The following is a 22,341-nucleotide window of genomic DNA, read 5'->3' as shown; positions in this document are numbered from 1 at the left end:
GTTTGTGAAAGTATTTTTGAAACCCCTGGACATTTAGATACGACGGACTTCTGTTAGCCATACACCAATATTGCCAGGTATCAGCAATATTCATGTTTCTCTTACATGTTGATCTAACTATTATCACTCGGACTTTACCTTTTCTTCATTCACAAGGTACTAATTACACATTCATAATTAAAAAAAAAACTTTTAATACACACATTGTCATCCTTGTTAGCAATGCATACTTACAAATAATAAGGAAAAATGAAGATGAGAAGATTTAATGATGACATATCCATAGGCCGATTCTCTACTGATTATGTATGCATTTATTAAGAAATAAACACAGTGTACGTGACGATTAGAATCTGTTATGATTCTTAACCTCGTTTATTTGTCCTTATCGTTCACTGTTCAATTATTAATACTGAGTTACCGCTTTAGTCTCAAGAATTGCGCACAGACAAGTAAATATCTAAAAGAAATATGCAGACTTAGTGTAACATGGCGAATTAGTACTTTCTGCCTCACTAACCTCACAGAAGAATTCGTTCCCACGTTGGCTGCAGAACCAGGTGATCCATGAAACCTCCTCAGAACTGCTCATTTTATGTCTGAAATTGTTAATATATAATACCTGTTACTAGCTTATTTCAACGACCGTAATTTTATATGAACCGAAGCAAACAATGTTAGAGAGTTTGTCCAATTGTATCATATTAGCCAAAATATTCTTTTTAATTGATTTGAAACGGTTCCTCACATTCTTTATTTTGCTTGTCTATTGGTTACGAATCCTTACAGTGAAAAACAATTATTTTTAAAGCAAACATGTAGTTCTGGAGATACATGTCATCCTCTATGTACTACATGCACAAAATGCAGATCTTTTAAATCATACGAATGTCCTCTGATAGTCAAAACACAGCTGGTTTCGAATGTCATAATCATATGTTCAAAGTTATTAATATCAATAAAAGGGCAAATTGCAAACCTTGAGGTCGCTCGTGCCATTACCATTAATCGTATAATACTTGATTATCAACGGACAACAATAAACAATTTTAAAGCAGCATGTAGCAACTTAACAGCAATAAACTAAGAACTTAAATCAACCTCTCACCAACTTCTGCCGCGATTAGCCTTACTTGATCAGGGCTTTCAATGAGCCAACTTACCATTTACCTCTGATTTCAGTACTGTTGTGTCAAACTTACCGCCGTACATATTTTAGCGCAACTGAGTATGAAAAGTATCGATATGAAGCATACCTACAGTAAATTTTAAAATCTTCTGTAAACCACTTATACTTTTTAGTCCCCTGGCAACACTTTTTCCCTTGTTTCCACAGTCAAATAGGGAAGTTATTGAAAACCCTTGGAAACGAAAGCCATCTTTGGTGTGTACAATGTCGAAACCAAGATTATGCCGATGATTATTTGTGTTGTTGGCGATTAGTTAAGAGGTTTGTCACCGTTTCAAGCAAACTAGTAAATAAATGGAAATATAACTGTCTGTAATGCAATGTACCTGTTCACCAGTACGTTGAAATTACTGTTGAAACTGAAAAAGTAGCAGAATGTTTATGGAGGAGTGCGTAGCGATGACTACGTGTTTGTATTTGTTTTTTTTTTTTTTTTTTTTTTTTTTTCGTAGCTGTTCTCATATTTACGTTGTGAAGAAATAGAACAGATTTGCTGATTGAAGAGAGTGAGTAACTGGAGTCATATTGTGTCATTGTTTAATAGTGCATTCTGCTCTTAAGCACATAATTTGAGAGAACCGGCCATTGTTATTTATCTAACAGCTTTCATCGGGAGATCGCCGTAATTTTAGAGTGAATTGTAAACTAATTTCTTGCGTAACCATCACCTAAGTGTATAACAGTTATTTTTTTGAACGAACAGTGGAATCTGTTTACCGTGGATACTGGGTTAAAAAGGAAAAGAAAGTGCCGTATGTCCGAAGGCAAATAGAGAAACTTTGACTGTTGTGAACCATTTTCTTGTTTGTTGGATTCACACCTTTTGTTCCTGACACTAATTGTATTTGCTAATAAAAATTACAGATCATTAGGTTTTGTACTGTATGTGTCATATGACCAAATGTAAAAAAAAAGTCGTCAGTTAGTTTACACACACACACGCGCGCGCTCGCGCGCGCGCTTGTGTGTGTGTGTGTGTGTGTGTCGAAGCAACGTAGTGAAGCAAAATGCCTCTCTTGTAGCGGCAAGTGAATCTGGATGAGCATCTCCTTGATGTTTTTGTGCTTACTGTAGGAACCTGTTATAAAACATGCTGCCTCTATTTGCTCTATCAGTCCTGTCTGGTAAGGGACCCAGAGTTACAAGTAATAGTCTGGTATTGTTGAAATGACGATTCTGTTAGGTATCTGTGCGAGGACCACACTTCCTGAAAATTTTGCACTAAATCTGTCAGCTAGCCTTATGATTAGTTTTATTTAGTCATTCAACTGTAAATTGCTTGGCACACTTTTTCCCAGATAAGTTATGTGATGGGTGTGATTGCACACAGTAACTGTTCAGCAGTCATATAACAGAGTCTTTCCACCAATTTATGTGCTTCATGTTACAGCTTTTTTTATGTTTGCTATTGATCAGCTGCCAATGTCTGCACCAAGCGTCAGTTCACTGCAAGTCTTCATGCATTCATCTACAATTTTCTTGTTTTGATACTTCTGTACATACAACAGCATTGTTTGCAAATAGTCTCTTGGAGTGTCTGATATTATTCATTAGATCTTTTTTAACAGTAATGATCCTATGAACATACCCTTGCTGGACACTCGAAGTTACAAGGTTGACGATATAAAGTCAGTTTGTACTAAAAATATTTCTGTTACTGATAAATCAGATGTATGTACAGTATTTAACAATTATTTTCTAAGTGTTGCTGGTGAATTAAATAAAAATTTTAGTTTCTACCGGGAATCGTATAACTTTCTTTGCAAATGACTGATGTCTGAAATATTCCTCTGTGATACAGACAATGGGGAGATTGAGACAATAATTAAATCACTGAAGACTAATGACTCTGATGGTTATGATGGAGTGCCTAGCAGAATATTAAAGTACTGTTCTGCACATGTTAGCCCTGTATTTAGCCATGTTTGTAATTTTTCCTTTAGGAATGATCAGTTTCCTGAATGATTAAAGTACTCAGTAGTAAAGCCGCTTTATAAAAAGGGAGAAACGGATAATGTAAATAATTTTAGACCTATTTCTACTCCATCAGTGTTTGCTAAAGTTATTGAAAAGGCTGTGTATTCAAGGATAATTTATCATTTTATATCACATAATTTGCTATCAGATGCACAGCTCTGCTTCAGGAGTTGTTTAACAATGGAAAATGCTATATTTTCTTTTCTCTGTGAGGTACTGGATGGGTTAGGCCTAAACAAAAGGTTTAGAAGCCTGGGCAAAAATTTTTAATTTAACTACGGCATTTGATTGTGTTGATAACAAAATATGGAAATAAGGAAGTGTCAGATTCCACTCGTCTGCTTTGACCCATGACGTCACAAATATGGCGGAAATGACCATCCACTACGACTCCAATATGGTGCATATGATGTCATTATGTAAACATGACAACAGACACGAAAATACATCGAAAAACCAACACACACACGCCCTCCACATAAAACCTAATCAAACCAACGGGTTAAGTGTGGGAAATTGAGGGTTTTTGGGTGGGGACAAACTAAATATAAACACATGCCACTACACTAAATGACAAAAATACTAAAATAACTGTAGTAAGCCTCATTTCTTCATGACACACTGAACACTTAACGACTTCAACCAACAGGCCGAATAGCTGAAGAAATTTTATTAGAGACAATGCACTGTCTCCCTTCATCCTCGACAACCAAGAACTGTTGACCTTGTCAGTCATACCCTTACATACCAAAGGCAAAAACTAGCAATTCACCAAAATTGACACACAATGAACACAAAAAAACAATAACGTGACATAACAAAACCAAAATCGTTGTCGTTGTGGTCTTCAGTCCTGAGACTGGTTTGATGCAGCTCTCCATGTTACTCTATCCTTTGCAAGCCTCTTCATCTCCCAGTACTTACTGCAACCTACATACTTCTGAATCTGCTTAATCTATTCATCTCTTGGTCTCCCTATACGATTTTTACCCTCCACGCTGCCCTCCTCAATGCTAAATTTGTGATCTCTTGATGCCTCAGAACATGTCCTACCAGCCGGTCCCTTCTTCTTGTCAAGTTGTGCCACAAACTCCTCTTCTCCCCAATTCTATTCAGTACCTCCTCATTAGTTATGTGATCTACCCATCTAATTTTCAGCATTCTTCTGTAGCACCACATTTCAAAAGCTTCTATTCTCTTCCTGTCCAAACTATTTATCGTCCATGTTTCACTTCCATACAATGCTACACTTCATACAAATACTTTCAGAAACAACTTCCTGACACACTGAAAAATATTCCACTGAAAGGGCCGTCACGACCGATACCACACACGTATGATGTTACCCTGCAAATGAACCCCATATGTCACATAACACGCTACCTATAAACACACCAGCAGAGAGAACCACTAACCGCAACAATACGCCACCTATAAACACGCCACAAACTAAACAAAAAATATCACCTAACACACAAACACACCACAAGAGAGCACCACCGACCACATCAAAACGACACCTACAAACCCGCTGCTCTCACAAGCTAAACTCCATGACATTACACACCACAACAGCTTCACGTCCCGACGGGTGGGATCGGATGCTTCTGTCGACCCCAAAATATTGCTCCAGAACTTGGACCATTATGGAATACTGGGAGTAGCTCACAATTGGTTCACCTTTTACTTTGTCAACAGACAGCAAGAGATCATTATTCAAAATGTTTAAAATGGCTGTGATGTGAGGTCTGAGTGGGGTATGGTCAAGTGGGGGGTGCCCCGGTGATCAGTGTTGGGGCCAATCCTGTTTCTTGTTTATATAAATGATATGCCCTCTAGTATTACAAGCAACTCTAAAATATTTCTGTTTGCTGATGACACTAGCTTGTTTGTAAAGGATGTTGTATGCAGCATTTGTTTGGTTTCAAATAGTGCAGTTCATGACCGAAGTTCATGGCTTGTAGAAAATAAACTAATGCTAAATCACAGTAAGACTCAGTTTTTACAGTTTCTAACGTACAATTCAACAAAAACCTGACATTTTAATGTCACAAAATGGGCATATGATTAGCGAAACTCAACGGTTCAAATTTCTGAGTGTTCAGATATATAGTAAACTGTTGTGGAAAGCCCACGTTCAGAATCTTGTTCAAAGACTTAGTGCTGCCATTTTTACTATTTGAATGGTATCTGAAGTGAGTGATCATTCGACATGAAAATTAGTCTACTTTGCTTATTTTCATTCACTTACGTCGTATTGTATTATATTTTGGGGTAACTCTTCCCATTCTAAAAGGATATTTTTGGCTCAGAAATGGACGGTTCGGGCTATAAGTCGTGTAAGTTTACGAACCTCTGGTCGACCCCTGTTAACGAGGCTGAGTATTTTGACATTGGCCGCTCTATATACATTTTTTTACTGTCGTTTCTTGTTACCAGTCCTATTGTTAGTTGGGAATTTTCTAGTTACGTTCTTGGAGCTTGTGAGTTATTCTCATCGAGCAGAGACATAAGACGATAGAATGGGGTAAAAGAGATATATAAGAGATATATAAGAGGTAGATAGGTTAGAGGAAGAGACATAGAATGGTAAAATTCGAAGCTGTGATCGAGAGGAGAAAGAAAGAGATGACAGGGGCACAACAATGGTGGCTATACCATCCCTAATATGCAAGTTTTGAGTTCCCTCTTGAATGTTGAGTAGTTTTGGATAAGATGCAGATCACAGGGGAGCGCGTTCCATAGTCGTATGGCTGGGATGGAGAATGACACGGAGAAAGATTTTGTGTTATGTAAAGGTACAGCCAAGATGCTAGACGTATCCGATCTGGTATTGTGATTGCAGAATGATGATAGGTGTTTAATGTGAGAAGATAAGTATTGGGGGCACCAGTGGCTAAGAAATCGAAGTAAGCACATTGTGTGGAGATCACGTGCCTTATGTGGGCGTATCCAACCTAGCTGGGAGTATGAAGGACTGATATGATCATACAACCGAATATTGCACACGTATCTAATGCAAGCATTCATCACTAGCTCGAGGCATCTAGAATTTTCGCTATTTGTGCCGTGTTGAACTACATCACAGTAGTAAAGATTAGGCAAGACTAGTGTTTGGACTAATTTTTGTTTAACATGGGTTGGAAATATTTTTCTAAATTTTTGAATTGCGTGTAGGGAGGAGAGCGATTTCCGGAAAGCTGTGAGTGTTTGTTCTTCCCAGTTCAGGTGTTCATCCAAGATTATTCCAATGTCTTTTACTGTCTTTTGGTATGGTGGTTGGGTACCATTGAGGAGTATTTGAGGGACTGTTTCGTGAAAGTACCGGCTGATTAACTTTGGATGAGATATAAGTATGACCTGGGATTTCTTGGGGTTTAGTTTCAGACCTAGGTTCTGTGCCCATCGAGAAACAGAGCAAAGATCTGTGTTCATACTCGCTACTGCGTCAGCAATGTTTTTGGGGCTTTCACTTTATGTACAGTTGGATGTCGTCGGCATATAGATGGTAGTTGCAGGAGTGAATCACTGAAGAAATATCATTAATGTACAGTGCGAAGAGTAGTGGACCAAGGACGGAGCCTTGGGGAACTCCAGAGCGCACGTTTTTCCATGATGACTTTTCCGACCCACAAATGACTTGTTGACTTATGTTTCTGAGGTAGCTGTCGAAGCAGTGTATTGTGCTGTTTGAGAAATTCAGCTGTTTCATTTTAATTAGTAATATATCGAAGTCAGCTGTGTCAAAAGCCTTGCTAAAGTCAAGCAGTGTTAGGATAGTAGCTTCACGTCTGTCCATAGCATGTTTAATGTCATCAGTTACTTTGACTAATGCAGTTGCTGTACTATGGTGCTTTCGAAAGCCTGACTGATATTCGTCATGGATGTTATGAGTTTTGAGGTAATCCGTCAGCTGTTCTTCGACGGTGTATTCTAGGGCTTTAGATATTGCAGGTAGTATGCTGATCGGCCTGTAGTCATCTGGCGACTTAGGGTTGTCCTTCTTGGGTATAGGTTGAATTAAACTTTGCTTCCACTCAGTAGGATATGTACTACTGACAAGAGACAGGTTGAAGGTGTCTGTGATAACTGGAATAATAGTGTCTACGACGTTCTTAACCATGCCAATGCTCACCCCATCATTTCCTACTGCCTCGGAAGAGATTCTCATAATTGCAAAAAGGTGTGCAGTATACTGCTGCATCCATTTCCAATAAGCTACCAGTCGAATTCAAAACTCTTAGCAGTAATCCACGTGCGTTCAAATCGAAACTGAAGAGTTTCCTTGTTGGTCACTCCTATTGTCGAGGTGTTCCTTGAGAAATTAAGTTGATTCTTGTGCTATTGTTGATTGTGTTTACTTAAACTTATGGATTTACTTTTTCGGGTTCATAAACATTTTATTTTTCTGTTATGACTTTTATTTTGTAATTTCATGTACTGACACATTCCATGATGTTGGAGGTTGGTCCCTCAATTTGGTGCTATGGAACTCGATGTGCAAATAAAAAGAAAAAAAATGAAGGTTTCTGTGCACTCATATGATCTGTTTGCCAGACTCCTAATGCAATCTCAAGGCTGCTGTGATAGTCTGTATGCATGTATTTCGTTCATTAGGTGATAGTTTCCAAAGTTGAGCAATGTGTCATCAACCAGTATGCTGGTGTTTACTGCGTCGTGGGTCTCATGGACAAGGAACATAATATCAACCTATACGCAAGTGTTTGCTGCATCCTGGGTCCCATTGACCGAACAGTCAGCTGGATTTCACAAGATCATTATTTGTGTAATCTGTGTTTATTCCCACAGAGGTGATGTTTGGTTTCCCGAAAGATCATAATGTGTGAACATGAGACTAGAGGGATTGTAGGACGCAGCAGGTGTGTTAGAGGAATAGTGTCGTCTGAATCTGCCTCGGTCCCTTCCCCACCCTGCCCCCAACCACTCCAACACCACCTTACCCCTCAGACACTTTCTGTCCAATTCTTCTTTCATTTTCACAATCCCCATTGCCCCCGTCTCATCTACACCCTACTCTCACGTCTCTGTCCTTGTTACCACCCTGTCTGACATCCTTAGCACCACCTCCTTCCTCGTTTAACATCTTACTTTTTATAACGTAACTCAGGTCCCGACATCTTGGTATAGTCTGTATTTCTCACTGTCGACATAGTTTTTCAAACAGTGGCCTAAGTAGTTCTCTGAAAATGGACTCCCTTTAATTCGAAAGGGGGAAGAGGGAGAAGTAAATACTGTAGGGCCTATATTTAGTTCTGTAAAATTACTGTTTCAGCACCAACAATTCATGTAGCATGTCATTTGGATTCAGTAAATAGGGTAAAATGTTAAAAGTTGATGAAAACTTGGTCTGGAATAAACATTGCACTGAGCTGATTAAGCAGCTAAGTTCAGCAAATTTTTCTCTTCATGATGATTGGGCCATTCCATACCAAGTAGTCTAATTTTGGAAAAAGTTCTCACATGGCAATAATATATTTTGCTGAATATGTTCCCAGTTAACAGGATGAAGTGTTACTTTCACCAGTATAGTACTCGCAGAGGGGCTGTGATTTGTTTGACCACATAACACAGCTTTCAGTTCTGCACCCCTGAGTTTTTGGTAACTTTGAGACACAATATATCCAACAACAATTTCTTGAAGCAAACAAAAGTAGGGGGTCTGGGCCACTTTGTAAAACTTGTTCTAATAAGTGAAATGGTGGTGGTGGCTGTAAAAACTATTTCTGTATAGCTCTGAGAATTAAAGCAAAGTGGAAGTGCATTGAAAATATGCCCATATTCCTCTGGTACTCCCAACCTGTTATTCTGCTGTAATAAATACAGAATCAAACTGATTATAAACTTAAATAAAATAGAAAGAAACTCCCACATGGGAAAATATATTAAAAACAAAGATTCCAAGACTTACCAAGCGGGAAGCGCCGGTAGACAGGCACAATAAAATAACACACAAACACAAAATTTCGAGCTTTCGCAACCGGCGGCTGCTTCGTCAGGAAAGAGGGAAGGCAAAGGAAAGATGAAAGGACGTGGGTTTTAAAGAAGAGGGTAAGGAGTCATTCCAATCCCTGGAGCGGAAAGACATACCTTAGGGAGAAAGAAAGGTATATACTCGCGCGCGCGCACACACGCACGCGCACACACACACATAATCAGACATATTTAAAGGCCTTTAAATATGTCTGCTTTTGTGTGTGTGTGTGTGTGTGTGTGTGTGTGTGCGTGCGTGCGTGCGTGCGTGCGTGCGTGCGTGCGTGCGTGCGAGTATATACCTATCCTTTTTCCTCCCAAGGTAAGTCTTTCCGCTCCCGGGATTGGAATGACTCCTTACCCTCTCCCTTAAAACCCACATCCTTTCATCTTTCCTTTTCCTTCCCTCTTTCCTGACGAAGCAGCCGCCGGTTGCGAAAGCTCGAAATTTTGTGTGTGTGTGTTATTTTATTGTGCCTGTCTACCAGCGCTTTCCCACTTGGTAAGTCTTGGAATCTTTGATTATAAATTTAAAAATTCAACTGTATGTTACCGATACACTGAAGATCATGGTAGTCATAGCCTATAAACTGCCTTCAAGCTTTACAACATTGTCTCAGTGTGTAAATTTTGGTGAAGTTCTCAGCTGTCTGCCTGACATATTTAGGAGAGAATTCATGTTACAGAGAATTTTGAGTGCCTGTTTATTGTGCAATGTTATTGATGTGCTAGTTTAACTTTGGTTCACAGTTTAGCATATTTTGTACTTGCATTTTGCAGTTTTCGTGGACCATTAGTGTAATGATGAAAAATTGTATAAATGTATTGCTAACTTAACCACTGCTGGTTTCTTCTTCTTATTGTTCTTTCTTTGGAAAAAAAAAAAAAAAAAAAGGCCAGAGACAGGTGATCTGTGTACCATAGGTTCCCAAGCCTGATAAGGGTTTCTTTACACAGCATACCAAACCTCATCCTAAGTTTATATTTACTTCAAGATACACGATTTTTTACAGGCTTCATTTATTTGCTATAGAATGTCACAAGGAAAACTTTACTGCCAGCCAGATGATGTCACTGATGATGCTGGAATAACTACAGTAATGTGCTGTTATGGTACCCTGGACTTGTCACAACATGATGGCCAGTAAAATGAATTTGCTGGTCCATGTGAGTGCACAGAGCTTATTAAAGCATACTTCTGCTCAAAGGACGTACCACAGATATACAGTCCACCACTCATTTTTCATAAATTCATGCAGCATGTTGTCTTGGATGGAGGTCTAATGTTAATATAAACTGATCACCCAGAACATTATGACCACCAACCTACCACCACCATAAACCTGCCCAGGCCATAGCAGCATTACCTGGTGAGGAATAACTGTTAGTCAGACACACACATGATGCATGTAGTATCAGTGAGTGAGCTGTCCCTACGTAGAATGGGGAAGGCGCGTAATCTATCAGAGTTTGGCTGACAGCAGGTTGTGATGACCCACAGGCGAGGCACAAGCACTTCGGAAACTGCACAACTTGTTGGGTGTTCGAGAAATGGTGTGGTGGGTGTCCTCAACACATGGAGAAACCGAGGTGAAACCACATCCAGATATCATGGGGTTGGGTGGCCACCCTTCCTCATAGATGTCGAACTTCATAGGCTGGACAGACTGGTAAAACAGGACTCGTGGTGGAACTAACCTATGGATTTAATTCTGGGCAGAGTACAATTGTGTCTGAATATATAGAGCAATGAACAGTCCTGACAATCTGACGATGCGCCTCCACAGCAAATGACCCATGCATGTGCCAAAAACGAACGATATGGGCATGTGACCATCGGCACTGGACATTGGTGCAGTGGCAGTGTGTTGCATGGTCCTATAAAACTCGATACCTTCTTCGCCGTGCAGGTGGGAGGGCGCAAAACCTTCATCTTCCAGGGGAACAGCTCTTCTACACATGTATTGTGGGACGGAGACAAGCTGGCGGTGGATCCATGGACGTCCAGGGGTCCAGTGAAGCTCGTGCAAGGCACAAAGATGTCCCAAGAAATATCGTGCACTGGTTGCAGACCACGTACACTCTTGCATGATGATCGTATTTCCCAACAGTAGTGGCATTTTTCAACAAGAGAATGCTTCATGTCTCAAGACCTCGAGTGTGATGGAGTAGTTAAAGAAACATAGTGGTGAGTTTCAGTTGAAGTGCTGGCCCCCCAGCTCATCAGATCTGAACCCAATTGAACACATCTGGGATGTGATTGAGTGTGACGTCAGGGCTCATTGACCCCTTCCCTGGAATTTACGGGAATTAGGTAACTTGTGTGTGCAGATGTGGTGCTAAATCCCTCTAGCAACCCTCCAAGACCTCATCGCTTCCATGCCATGATGTGTCGTCATTGTTATCTGTGCCAAAGGTGGACTACTGCCATTAAGTAGGTGGTCATAATGTTCTGGCTGACCAGTGTATCTCCTTCACTATTCATTAATTTTGACCAGAGATGAGACCTTATTTGAAACTTATCTGGCCTGAATTTTTGTTTCCCTAGTTGGAAAATAATGTTTTCCTCCAGTACCTGTTAGACTGCATACATGTTTAAACTTCTCTTTGTGTTCAATTTCTTCTTTGCCGATGAAAGTAAATTTAAGCTCTCAGTGCAGAAGAGAAGCAGATTTTGCCTCCAGACATGACCATATGCTGCACACATTTATAACAGAATCGCAGATGGCTCATCATTGCAGTAATTCCAGCATCATTAGTGCCTTTGTCCGCAGACAGTATTGTTTTCGTCATGACATTCTACAGCAAATTAATGAAGCCTGTAAAAAAATTCAAATGTTGAGGTAAACATAAGCTTAGTATCCTAAAAGGCATCTAGTTTGGTCCCTGTCACTTAGCGTGGGATCTTGTGGAAAGAAACTGGTATCAGCTTGGGAACTTGTGGGGTATGCGGGAGGGTGGGGGAACAACAGTAGTTAATCCTAGGAACACATGTATACAATTTTTTGTCAGTGCACTAATGGTCTACAAAAACCATGAACTGTGAACACAAAATGTGCTACACTTTAAACTAGAGTCAAACTAGCACATTAATAACATTGCAGAATAAAAAGACACTCAAAATTCTCTACAACATGAATTAGTTACTAAAAAATCTCAGGCAGGCAACTATGAACTTCACCAAAATTTACACAATGTTTATGTGGTGTGTGTTGCAGATGTTTCATAACAGTTTTTACTAGCATGACATCCAGTGCGCTTGGTAGTCCACAGTTACATTTTGAAGTTTGTAACCAATTTGATTCTGCAGTTGCTATAACTTAAACAGGTTGAAAAATGTCTTGAGGCGTGGCGAAAGACACCCCTTTTTTGAATTTTTAGCATTATTTTGACTCAATCTCCCTTCCTAATCATTGGATCATTTGATACTATTTTCCGCAGAGAGTACTGTACAGATGTAGAGTGTAATAAAATATGTCAGATTTGAGTACCAGCAGAATATGGGGCTATTCTAAGAAATTGCATTGGTATGTTATTACATGCTAAATCTCAGGTTCATGCCACAATTGCTTCCTGATATATGGAAAGCTTAACTACAGATTTTTTTCAAGCATCCATTTCTTTGGCCGAGTTTGCTTCAAGACATACGAAAATCCCTTAAACTTTTTTTAAGAGAACGCAAAATTGTGTTTTGCTTCTTTCAAGAAAGTATTGTTACAGATATTATGTCTGAAAGTTGCCCGAAAACTCATGTGCACTGTTTTGAAAGCTGTGCTATCGGGTCAAACAAATTACTGTATCTCTGCAAGTAGTATATTGGCAAAAGTAAAACTTTACCAATGTTCATTGGGACCACGTATAACTGCTCAAGTGGCTCACAACTCTTTCGTGAGTACGTGTTTGGCTACCATGGTTCCCCATCCTTTGCAGCACTACTTTATTTCATGCTGCAAGCTTATACTTCCACTATCCCTTTCTCCCACTGCCTTTTCATCAGACAATTTTCTTGGTGCAGACCATGCTTGACCCTGGTTTATGATTTGGGACTAGACTTTAAACTACTTTTTTTTTCTACAACTTTTCATTAAATAAATGCAGGGTTCCCATTGTTGGTTTTGGTGTGCCACCAATTTTCAAAATTCTCCATACGTACAGACTGTGCAAGCAAGGTCGCCCAATGCTGTGTACACTCTACATTTGTACCTTTGCATCTTTGTGCCCTTGCATCTTTGTGCTCTTCCCTTTAATAAGGTATTACATCCTAGCACCTTAGCTCTCCTGTTGTGGGGCATGCATGGGTCACACTGTTGGTGCCTGCACTGGAAACTCTCCATGTGTGTCAAGGAGTATGTGCTCGCTGTGCCTGGGGCACGGGGGCTTTGAGCAACAGATTACTACCAGGTAGCCATTGCTGAGGGTGGATGGCGTCCATGGGGAAAGCCCCCGTTCAGAGTGGATAGCACCATAACAGTTGAGCTGCAGATGAAATGGACGAAGATGTTTCCCACTAGTGGCCAAATGGCCCCAACAGTCTCTATGGAATGAAGGTCCTTGTTTAATGCAAAGATGACCCTAAAATGTTCCCTTCCCTGGCTACACCATTGGAGGAATATAGGGCTAAGCGGCAAGCAGAGAAATACTCTTCCCCAATACTTGGTTTGCACAAGGACAAATGGGGATTCCTTCTTGGCCACATAGTCCTTATTCCTTGTGGACAGCATAGAAGACACATCAATTGAATTCACTAAGATGCATGAATTGAATTTGCTATTGTGAATAAGAACTACCCTCACCTGTAGAATGAAATGATGACAATGAAAATTTGTGCCAGACTGGGACTCGAACCCAGATTTCCCACGTATTGTGGGTGATACATAGAAGACAAGTTTGGGGAAGTGACAACCACCTCTACAATGGAAAATGGATCAGTTTTGATCAAAACAGTCTAAATATGGTTCAGGGCATTATTTTCCACTGAGACCTGCTCTTGCAATCTGATGATGAGCTTCACACCGACTTGGAATGACTGGGTGTACACTTTTTCCATTTTGTCCATAGGGGTCCAAAGGACAATAGGGGTGCTAACGGTGCTTTCATCTTGAGTTTTGAGGGAAATTCATTGCCTGAAAAGGTTAAGGTGCTGGTATACCAATGTGATGTGATATGTGTATCTCCAAGAAGGAGAGTCCAGTGGCCCCTACGCCACCAGATCTCGCCTGTTCCACTTCTTAGGCCGAGGCAGAGATACCGGCAGCCTCAGAGGCCCCAGGTCACACACCACTACAGAACCCAGAACCTGTGTGTGTTGATGCCATAAGCCTCCTAACCAGTGGCAACAAGTGACCCTAGGACGTAACCTGCTTCCTTTGTCAATTCATGGCCTTATAGTAAATTGACAGCATTATTCTCCAGTGGAATTTTAGTGGTGTTTTCTGCCACCTACACCTGCCTTCTGCGTTGCCCTTCAGGAGATATGCTAACTATGACAGGGTGTCGGTTAGAGATTGCACATGTGTCCTGGACACACAATATAGCAAACTAGCGCCTCTTAATACACCTTGGAGACTGTGGCTGTTTGGGTAACAGTATTGCAGGATATTACTATATGCAGTGTTTAGCTCCCACCTGATGGTGAAGTGTGTCAGAATGTATTGTTTGCATTGGTTTCTCAGCTCTTCTAACATTTCCTAATGTTGGATGATTTCAATGCCCATAACCCTGTGTGTGGTGGAACAATGATCACTGGCCACAGTAAAAACCTTAAAAACTTATTCGCACAACTTGACATTTGCCTCTTGAATATTGGTGCCCATACACTGTTCAGTGTGGCACATGGAACTTTCTTGGCCATTGACGTTTCCGTCTGCACCCCTTGTATTCTCCCACCCATCCACGGGAGGGTCCATGATGAAGTGTGGTAGTGACCACTTCTCGATCTTCCTGCCCCTCCATCAGCGTTCCTCTCCTGGGTGCTTGCCCAGATGGGCTCTCAACAGTGTTGACTGTAGTGCTTTCACCTCTGGTGTCGCCCTTGGCTACCCGATGCATGGAGATATTGATGAGCTTGCATATAATATAACTCAGCCATTCTTTCGGCAGCTGATTTAGCAACCCCTGTTCCCGAGGAGTGCCCCGACAGAAGACAGTACTTTGTGGTCATCAGAAATCGCAGAGACCATTGGAGGTGGCTGTCCATTGCCATAAGTGGTACCATCAATATAGCACCTAATTGCCTTTAAGTGGCTTCATGCTCCCATCAGCAAACTAGTAAAAAGATGGAAGCAAGAAATTTGGGAATGGTATGTTTCAACCATTGGACCATGTACCTTTCCTTCACAAATCTAGGCAAAGATTGGATATATCTATCAATACCAGACACCTGGAGATGTACATGATATTACCTTGACCAGCACTGTTGACCCAGACTCTGCCACAAAACATTTTGCTCTGCATTATTCTTGAGCCTTAGCATCTGAGAAATATCAACCTGCTTTTCATCTCCTAAAACTGCAGGTGGAGCGAAAGCAATATAATGCTCCATTCAGTGAGTGGGAATTCATCAGTGTCTTGGCCCATTGCTGTGATACAGTCCCAGGGCCAGACTGCATCCATAACCAAATGCTCAAGCACTTACTGTTGGGTTGTCAGTGTCATATCCTTGCTATTTTTAACTGCATGTGGAGTGAGAGTGAGTTCCCATAGCAGTGGCGAGAAAGCATCATTGTCCCAGTACTGAAACTGGGTAAGCACACTCTAGAGATGAACAGTTATCACCCAGTTAGTCTCACCTATGTTAATCGGTAAGTTGCTTGGACACATGGTGAGCTGGTGGCTGTGTTGGCTCCTTGAGTCTGAGTTTTCTGGCTCCGTCCCAGGTTGGTTTTCACCAAGGTTGCTCCACTGCTGATAATCTGATTTATCTGGAGTCTGCCATCTGAACAGCTTTTGCCTGCTGTCAACTTCTTATAGCCATCTTGTTCAATCTGCAAAAGACTTGTGACACCACTAGATAACACCATGTCCATGGTACCTTACACGAGTGGGATCTCTGCGGTCTGCTCCAAATTTGTATCCAGAACTTCTTGTCTCATCTTGTTTTCCACATTCAGGTTGGTGCCTCCCACAGTTCTCCCTGTATCCAAGAGAATGGGGTCCTGCAGGGTTCTGTACTGAGTGCCCCACTCTTTCTAGTAGTCTTTAGTGGTTTAGCAGCAGCTGCAGTGTCGTTAGTGTCACGCCCCTTGTGTTCTGACAGCTTTTGCTTCTACTATTGCTCCTCTAGTGTGGGTGTTGCTGAATGTCGACTGCAAGGCATCATATGAAACATGCAGACATGGTCCCCCAACCACGGCTTTCGGTTTACAGTTGCCAAGAGCCGTGTCATACACTTGTCGACATTGTACTATTCACTCATGACCAGAACTTTAACTCGATGACCAACTACTCAATATAGTGGAGACTTATTGCTTTTTAGGACTGATCTTCAGTACTCGGTTGATGTGGATTCCCCATCTTTGCCAGCTTAAGCGAAAGGCTGACTGCACCTGAATACACTTCGCTGCCTGTGTAACACCAGCTGGGGTGCAGCTTACACTTGTCTTCTGCGGCTTTGGAAAGACCTTATACAATCCCATCATGGTTATGGGAGTCTGGCATATGGATCAGCATCACCCGCAGCATTGCAGTTGTTGGATCCGATACACCACTGCGGTGTTTGACTTTCAGCTGGAGCTTTTTGAACCAGCCCTTTTGAACAGCTTACTTGTGGAGGATGGGGTCCTTCTGTTATGGATCAGGTGCCAATAACAGTTTGTCAATTATGTTACACAGATTTGCAGCTTCCCTGATCATCTGAACTACTGTCTCCTCTTTCCAAACATGTAAATCCATCTCATGCAACAGCAGCCCATGTAAGGGAGTATGATCACAATCTGCATTTCGGTCCCCCCTCTCTGAACTCCAGTTGTTTCCGGAAACGGATCTCCGATTCGTATTACGCTGTCCAGCTAAAGCTGGAATACGGAATGGATCACTCTGACTTAACCAAACTAACTACTGGTGATAAAGGAGACAACAAATCTTTGTAGGTCCTCCATGTAAGCCTCTTGCAAGGACTCTACAGTCCATTGCAGGCTCCGCATTGGCTATACTTGGCTGATTCACAGTAGTTTTCTTTGTCGCAAGGAGCTCCCTTCCCACTGTCATTCTGGTTCCAATTTGAAAGTGGTCCACATTTTGCTTCACTGTCCTAACCTAGCCGCCCTGCGGCATACTGATAATCTCCCTGACCCCACTTCCCCCGGTGAGGGTAGCTCGCTGACTGATTTAATTTTAGTTTTTGTTTGTGAAGGGGCCTTTTACCAATCTCTTTAAGGTAGGGCCACTTAACCTTTTTGGTCTGTTGACGGATTGGTGGAACACACACTGTTGCCTCTTCTGCCACAGACAGGGCTGTGGCTGGCTGAGCTTGGTGATACATGACTGCCTTCACCCTATCTGTTCCTTTACTCCTCCTCCCCCTCTTGCGTGGTGTATTAGATATGTTCATCTTACGTCTATCAGTGGTGCCCTTGGCCTGTTCATGTTGCCAGTATTTTGTAGGTAATTTCTGAGTGTTGTACTTCTGGTAAGTGGCGGGGGATGGGGTATGTATTGCACTCTGCATTCAGCGTCTGGAAGATTTTTGCTACATGGTCTTTTCAGTTTGTCTTGATTCCTAGAAGTTTTGTGCTACATGCACTTTCCAACTAATTTCTGCCCAGTACCAGTTGGAGTTTTGTTTTTTATTCATGTTTCCAAAGTGAATATAATTGGTTTTCTTTACATTAAGGGCCAGCCTTTCGGCATTGAACCATGAATTTGAGGTCTTGAGGACTTGATCATTTATAGTAGACAGATTTTCCTCACCAACTCTCAATATTACGGTAATATCATGTGCAGACATGATCTTAGTTGCAGTTTCTGAGGTCTATATGTAATTTATCTAAATATGTAACAGAACAAGCCTAACATCATCCCATGGTAAACCTATTTTGATTTTTTTTTTTTTTTTTTTTTTTTTTTTTGCATCAGATATTCATCTTATTTTTATGATTAAAATGAGTTGAAATGAGTTCTAGAACCTGTGATCATATATGGAAAATATGTTTGAAACCACTGTTGTACTGTCGTCTTTATCGCGATTGATTCCAACTTAATAGTATAAAAGAATTTCATGACTAACGGTATTGAAAGCTTTAAAGCAGTCTAAATAGAAATATATAAACAGTTATTTCATTAGGCATCTAATTATTCCATTTTCCATTATTGCTGTTACTGTACTTGTATCTGTTCGAAAGCCATGTTAATTACTATTCAGGAGTTCATGACGATCACGTGGTGATTTGTTGTTTCAATAATCTCTCAAATAATGCCGAGAGGAGTGACATGGGTTGATAATTTTCAACTTATTGCTATTACCACCCTTGGATAAAAAGGCAATATTTTTGAAATTTTTAATGTGTGGGGGAACACTCCCTCAGTGAGTGATAAATTAGCAGTGCATGCCAAGAGCTTTGCAATTCCTGAAGCAGTACTGTTATGAGTGACACTGGTACGTAATCTACACCAGCTGACATTTGGGACATTGGTACTTGATCTGCTTGTGCTAAAAATTTGCGTTTGAGACTTTGTCACCTCCACTACTTCATGTTCACTAATTGGAGCTAAACTCATGCTATATACCAGTAGACAATACTTACGTTGCTCGAACAGTCCACGGGTGTACTGTCGGTCTATAGTGTCCAACAGGCACAATATTTCGGCAATCAGGCATGTCACCATCGTTAGGTGCACTGACGAACTTAGCTCCTGAGGGTGGGTGGCCGTCTTAAATCCCCTCCTCTTGCGAGGCGTTCTGTCCTCAGTTCTATTCAGTATCACCTCATTAGTTATGTGATCAACTCATCTAAATTTCACCATTCTTCTGTAGTACCACATTTCGAAAGCTTCAGTTTTATTATTTTATTCTTGTCTAAATGGATGATTGTCCGTTTCACTTCCATACGCAGCTGCACTCCTGAAAGGTGTCTTCAGAAAATACTTTCTAACACTTAAATTTGTATTCAATGTGAACAAATTCCTCTTCTTCAGAAATGCCAGTTAACATTTTGTATCCTCTCTGCTTCGCCCATCATTAGTTACTGTGCTGCTGAAATAGCAAAACTCATCTTCCACTTTGAATGTCTATTTCCTTGTCTAATTCCCTTAGTATCATCTGATTTAATTCGACTACATTCCATTATCTTTGTTGTGCTTTTGTTGTTGTTCATCTTATATCCTCGTTTCAGGTCACTGCCCATTCCATTCAGTTGCTCTTGCACATCCTTTGCTGTCTCCAGCGGAATTACAATGTCATTGGCAAAATCAAAGTTTTAATTTCTCCTCCCTGCACTTAAATTCCTACTCCAAATTTTTCTTTGGTTTCCTTTCTTTCTTGTTCAGAGCACAGATTGAAAAGCATGGGGGAGGGGATAGGCTACAACCCTGTCGCACTCCATTCCCTTTCACGCCATTCAACTCTTACACTGCCACATGGTTTCTGCTTAAGTTGTAAATAGTCTTTCGCCCCCTGTATTTTACCCTTGCTACCTTCAGAATTTCATAGAGTATTCCAGTCAACATTGTCAAAAGCTTTCTCTAATGCTACAAATGTAGGTTTGTCTTTCCTTAACTTACTCTCTAAGATAAGTCATAGGGTCATTATTGCCTTGCACATTCCTATGTTTCTCCAGAATCCAAACTGGTCTTCTCCCCCTTCGGGTCCGGGGGTCAGAAGAGGCCCGAGGTATTCCTGCCTGTCGTACGAAGCAACTGAAAGGAGTTTTACACATTTCGGCCTTTATGTGATGGTCTCCTGTAGGATTTGACCTCCATTCTTCAAAATTTTCCTGAAGTGCTAGCAATTGGGGAAGGGCGCTTTACAAGGTGCATCGTGTCCATTGTGCATTGAGATCTTCAGCCCACTTTCTCGTCGTCGCGTTGCAGTCCTGCCCATTCGCCATCTCTTGGGCGAGGACACCTTCCTGGGTGTGTTTTCCACCATGCACTATGCGGTGTAGAGTTCTGTGTCGACAATGACCATGGACTTCTTTGCTCCTGATATCCAGCACGGTAGCCAGTCCGTTGTGGTGGGGCTACCATGTACCCTGTTGGTTGGAGCCCTCTGAGCACACAGGGATCGCTCTGCTGATGCCTGCGCTGTTAACTCCCCACATATGAAAAGGAGTAGATGCCTGTCACCCTGGGGCACCGGGACTCCCGGCAGTGGCCATCCTGCCAGGTGGCCTTTGCTGCAACTGGGGAGGGCCCGTGGTCGGAGTGGGTGGCTTCAGGGCAGATGACATGTGATGAAGCGTAGGCCATCATCTCTTGCTGGTGGTGAAACACCAGCAGTCTCTAAGCGATCACGAGTTCAAGTCCAATGCACAGAAGTATTACCCCAAATTGTTCCCCTCCCTGACCACAGAATGGGAGGAACGTCAGGCTAAGGATGGCAGTGGATCTCATTCGCCCTGGTATCTTATATGTTTGAGAGCTGATGGGGAATCTTTCATGATGATGAAGCACCAGTTTATGATTGAGCATTTAGAGGATAAGTTAGAGGAGGTGGAGGGCATGTCCAAAAGAGATCGGGGTCAGTCTTGATCAAAACAGCACCCTCTGCCCAGTCACGGGAGTTACTCGCTTGTGACAAGCTGGGGGATGTTTCTGTAACCATGACCCCCCCATTAAGAGCTAAAATATAGTACAGGGTATCATATTTTACAGCCCAACGATGAGCTGCGCACCAATTTAGAGCAGTGAGGTGCACATTTCGTCCGGTGTGTCCGCCGGGGTCTGGAGGATAATCAGGTTGCCACCGGTGTCTTCATCTTGGCCCTTGAGGGTGATACATTGCCCGAGAAGGTCAAGGTGATGATCTACTGGTGTGATGCGGTGCTTTACGTGCTGAAAGTTCAGCCATATGGCTTCCCGCTGTACTTCCAGCAACACATGATGAGATAATGGACACCCATCACATCCCAATACTCCATGTGCCCCGCCTCCCATCTTTGTCAACTGTGGAGAGTACCATTCGCCTTGCTCGCCTGACTGCAGGATTCTCCAGGAAGGCAGGAAATTCATGGAGTACAAGACCCTGGACAGACTGACCTACACTGTGGCTAAGAGAAAATTTGAATAACTGCATCCTGTGCGTATGACATTGTCTTATGCTGCCGCTACAGCAGTTCTGGCACCATCAACTCCGCCAACCCAGGTCACCTCACAGAGCCGGAAGAATACACCTGCCCCTTTGATGGTGGGAGGCATTTCCCTCCCTGTTGCTCCTGCACCATCTACTTTGGGAGCAACACACGCCTCCCCCCCCCCCCCCCCCCCCCCCGCCTCCCCCCAACCGTCGGGAACGCCCGTCCCCACTTCTAAGCCCGAGAAGCGTAAGTCGTCTTTGGCTTCTCTCATTAGGAAGGGGGCCCTTGGGTCACTCCGTTCCCAGGTTTTTTTCTAGTGGGAAAGACGACACCCGCCAGTGGCTGTTGAGCCCAAAAGCAGCTGGTCATAGGACTTTACACTCATCCTCGGTCCCAGAGACTGTACCAGTGAAGTCCTGCCAGCCAGAGAAACCCAAAGAGCAGTGAGAGAAAACCAAAAAGAAAACCCCTAAGACCAAGGAAATTGCGATGGCACCTGCACCACTGCTACCTACAAGCTCTGTGGCTGAGGATGAGGGTGGAGATTTTGGCGTCCACTGAGGACCTAGGTCTTGCCAGACCCTCAGACACAATGGATATAGACTGTTCAGGCAATAAATCTGTTTCAGCAGAGACTCTTGAGGCTTAAACTGCCTCATTGAATGTTCCATGCCTTCCCAGTCTCACGATGTGGCATCCTCCAATGGAATTGCAGCGGTTTTCTCCACCGCTTGGCTGAGCTACAACAACTGTTAAGCTTTACATCTGTTATCTGCATTGCCCTCCAGGAGACCTGGTTCCAAGCAATTCGGACCCCTGCCCTCCGCGTCTATAAGGGATATTACAGGAACTGTAGCGACTATCATTAAGTGTCAGGTGGAGTTTGCGTTTATGTTCTAAACTCAGTCTGTAGTGAACATGTGCCCTTTAAAACCCCTCTTGAAGTCGTGGCTG

At 42.1% G+C, this 22,341-nt stretch overlaps 2 protein-coding genes across 17 annotated transcripts in view; one reads left to right on the top strand and one right to left on the bottom strand.

The window, feature by feature from the left end:
• The window catches only part of LOC126292298 (casein kinase II subunit beta-like), a 65,184-nt gene extending 63,587 nt beyond the window's left edge, over positions 1-1,597 (bottom strand). Inside the window, exons 1-2 of one of the 10 annotated variants that reach the window (XM_049986229.1) lie at positions 1,516-1,597; positions 521-599 (exon numbers count right to left, since the gene is read on the bottom strand). In XM_049986229.1, the coding sequence (XP_049842186.1) occupies positions 521-592 (72 nt within the window). In that variant the 5' untranslated portion in view covers positions 593-599; positions 1,516-1,597. The other 9 variants (XM_049986231.1, XM_049986224.1, XM_049986230.1 and 6 more) reach the window with 9 other exon arrangements.
• LOC126292295 (protein piccolo-like) overlaps positions 1,370-22,341 on the top strand; it is a 153,541-nt gene continuing 132,569 nt past the window's right edge. For 3 of the 7 annotated variants that reach the window (XM_049986217.1, XM_049986220.1, XM_049986214.1), the window contains exon 1: positions 1,370-1,450. The gene's annotated coding sequence lies outside the window, so the exon portion shown is untranslated. Of the gene's footprint in view, positions 1,696-2,159; positions 2,314-22,341 lie in introns of those variants that run through there. The other 4 variants (XM_049986218.1, XM_049986215.1, XM_049986219.1 and 1 more) reach the window with 4 other exon arrangements.

Source organism: Schistocerca gregaria, chromosome 9 (assembly GCF_023897955.1).
Source record: "Schistocerca gregaria isolate iqSchGreg1 chromosome 9, iqSchGreg1.2, whole genome shotgun sequence".
NCBI lineage: Eukaryota > Metazoa > Arthropoda > Insecta > Orthoptera > Acrididae > Schistocerca > Schistocerca gregaria.
The sequence above is the reverse complement of the archived record's forward strand: the minus strand, read 5'-3'. Positions and strand labels throughout refer to the sequence as shown.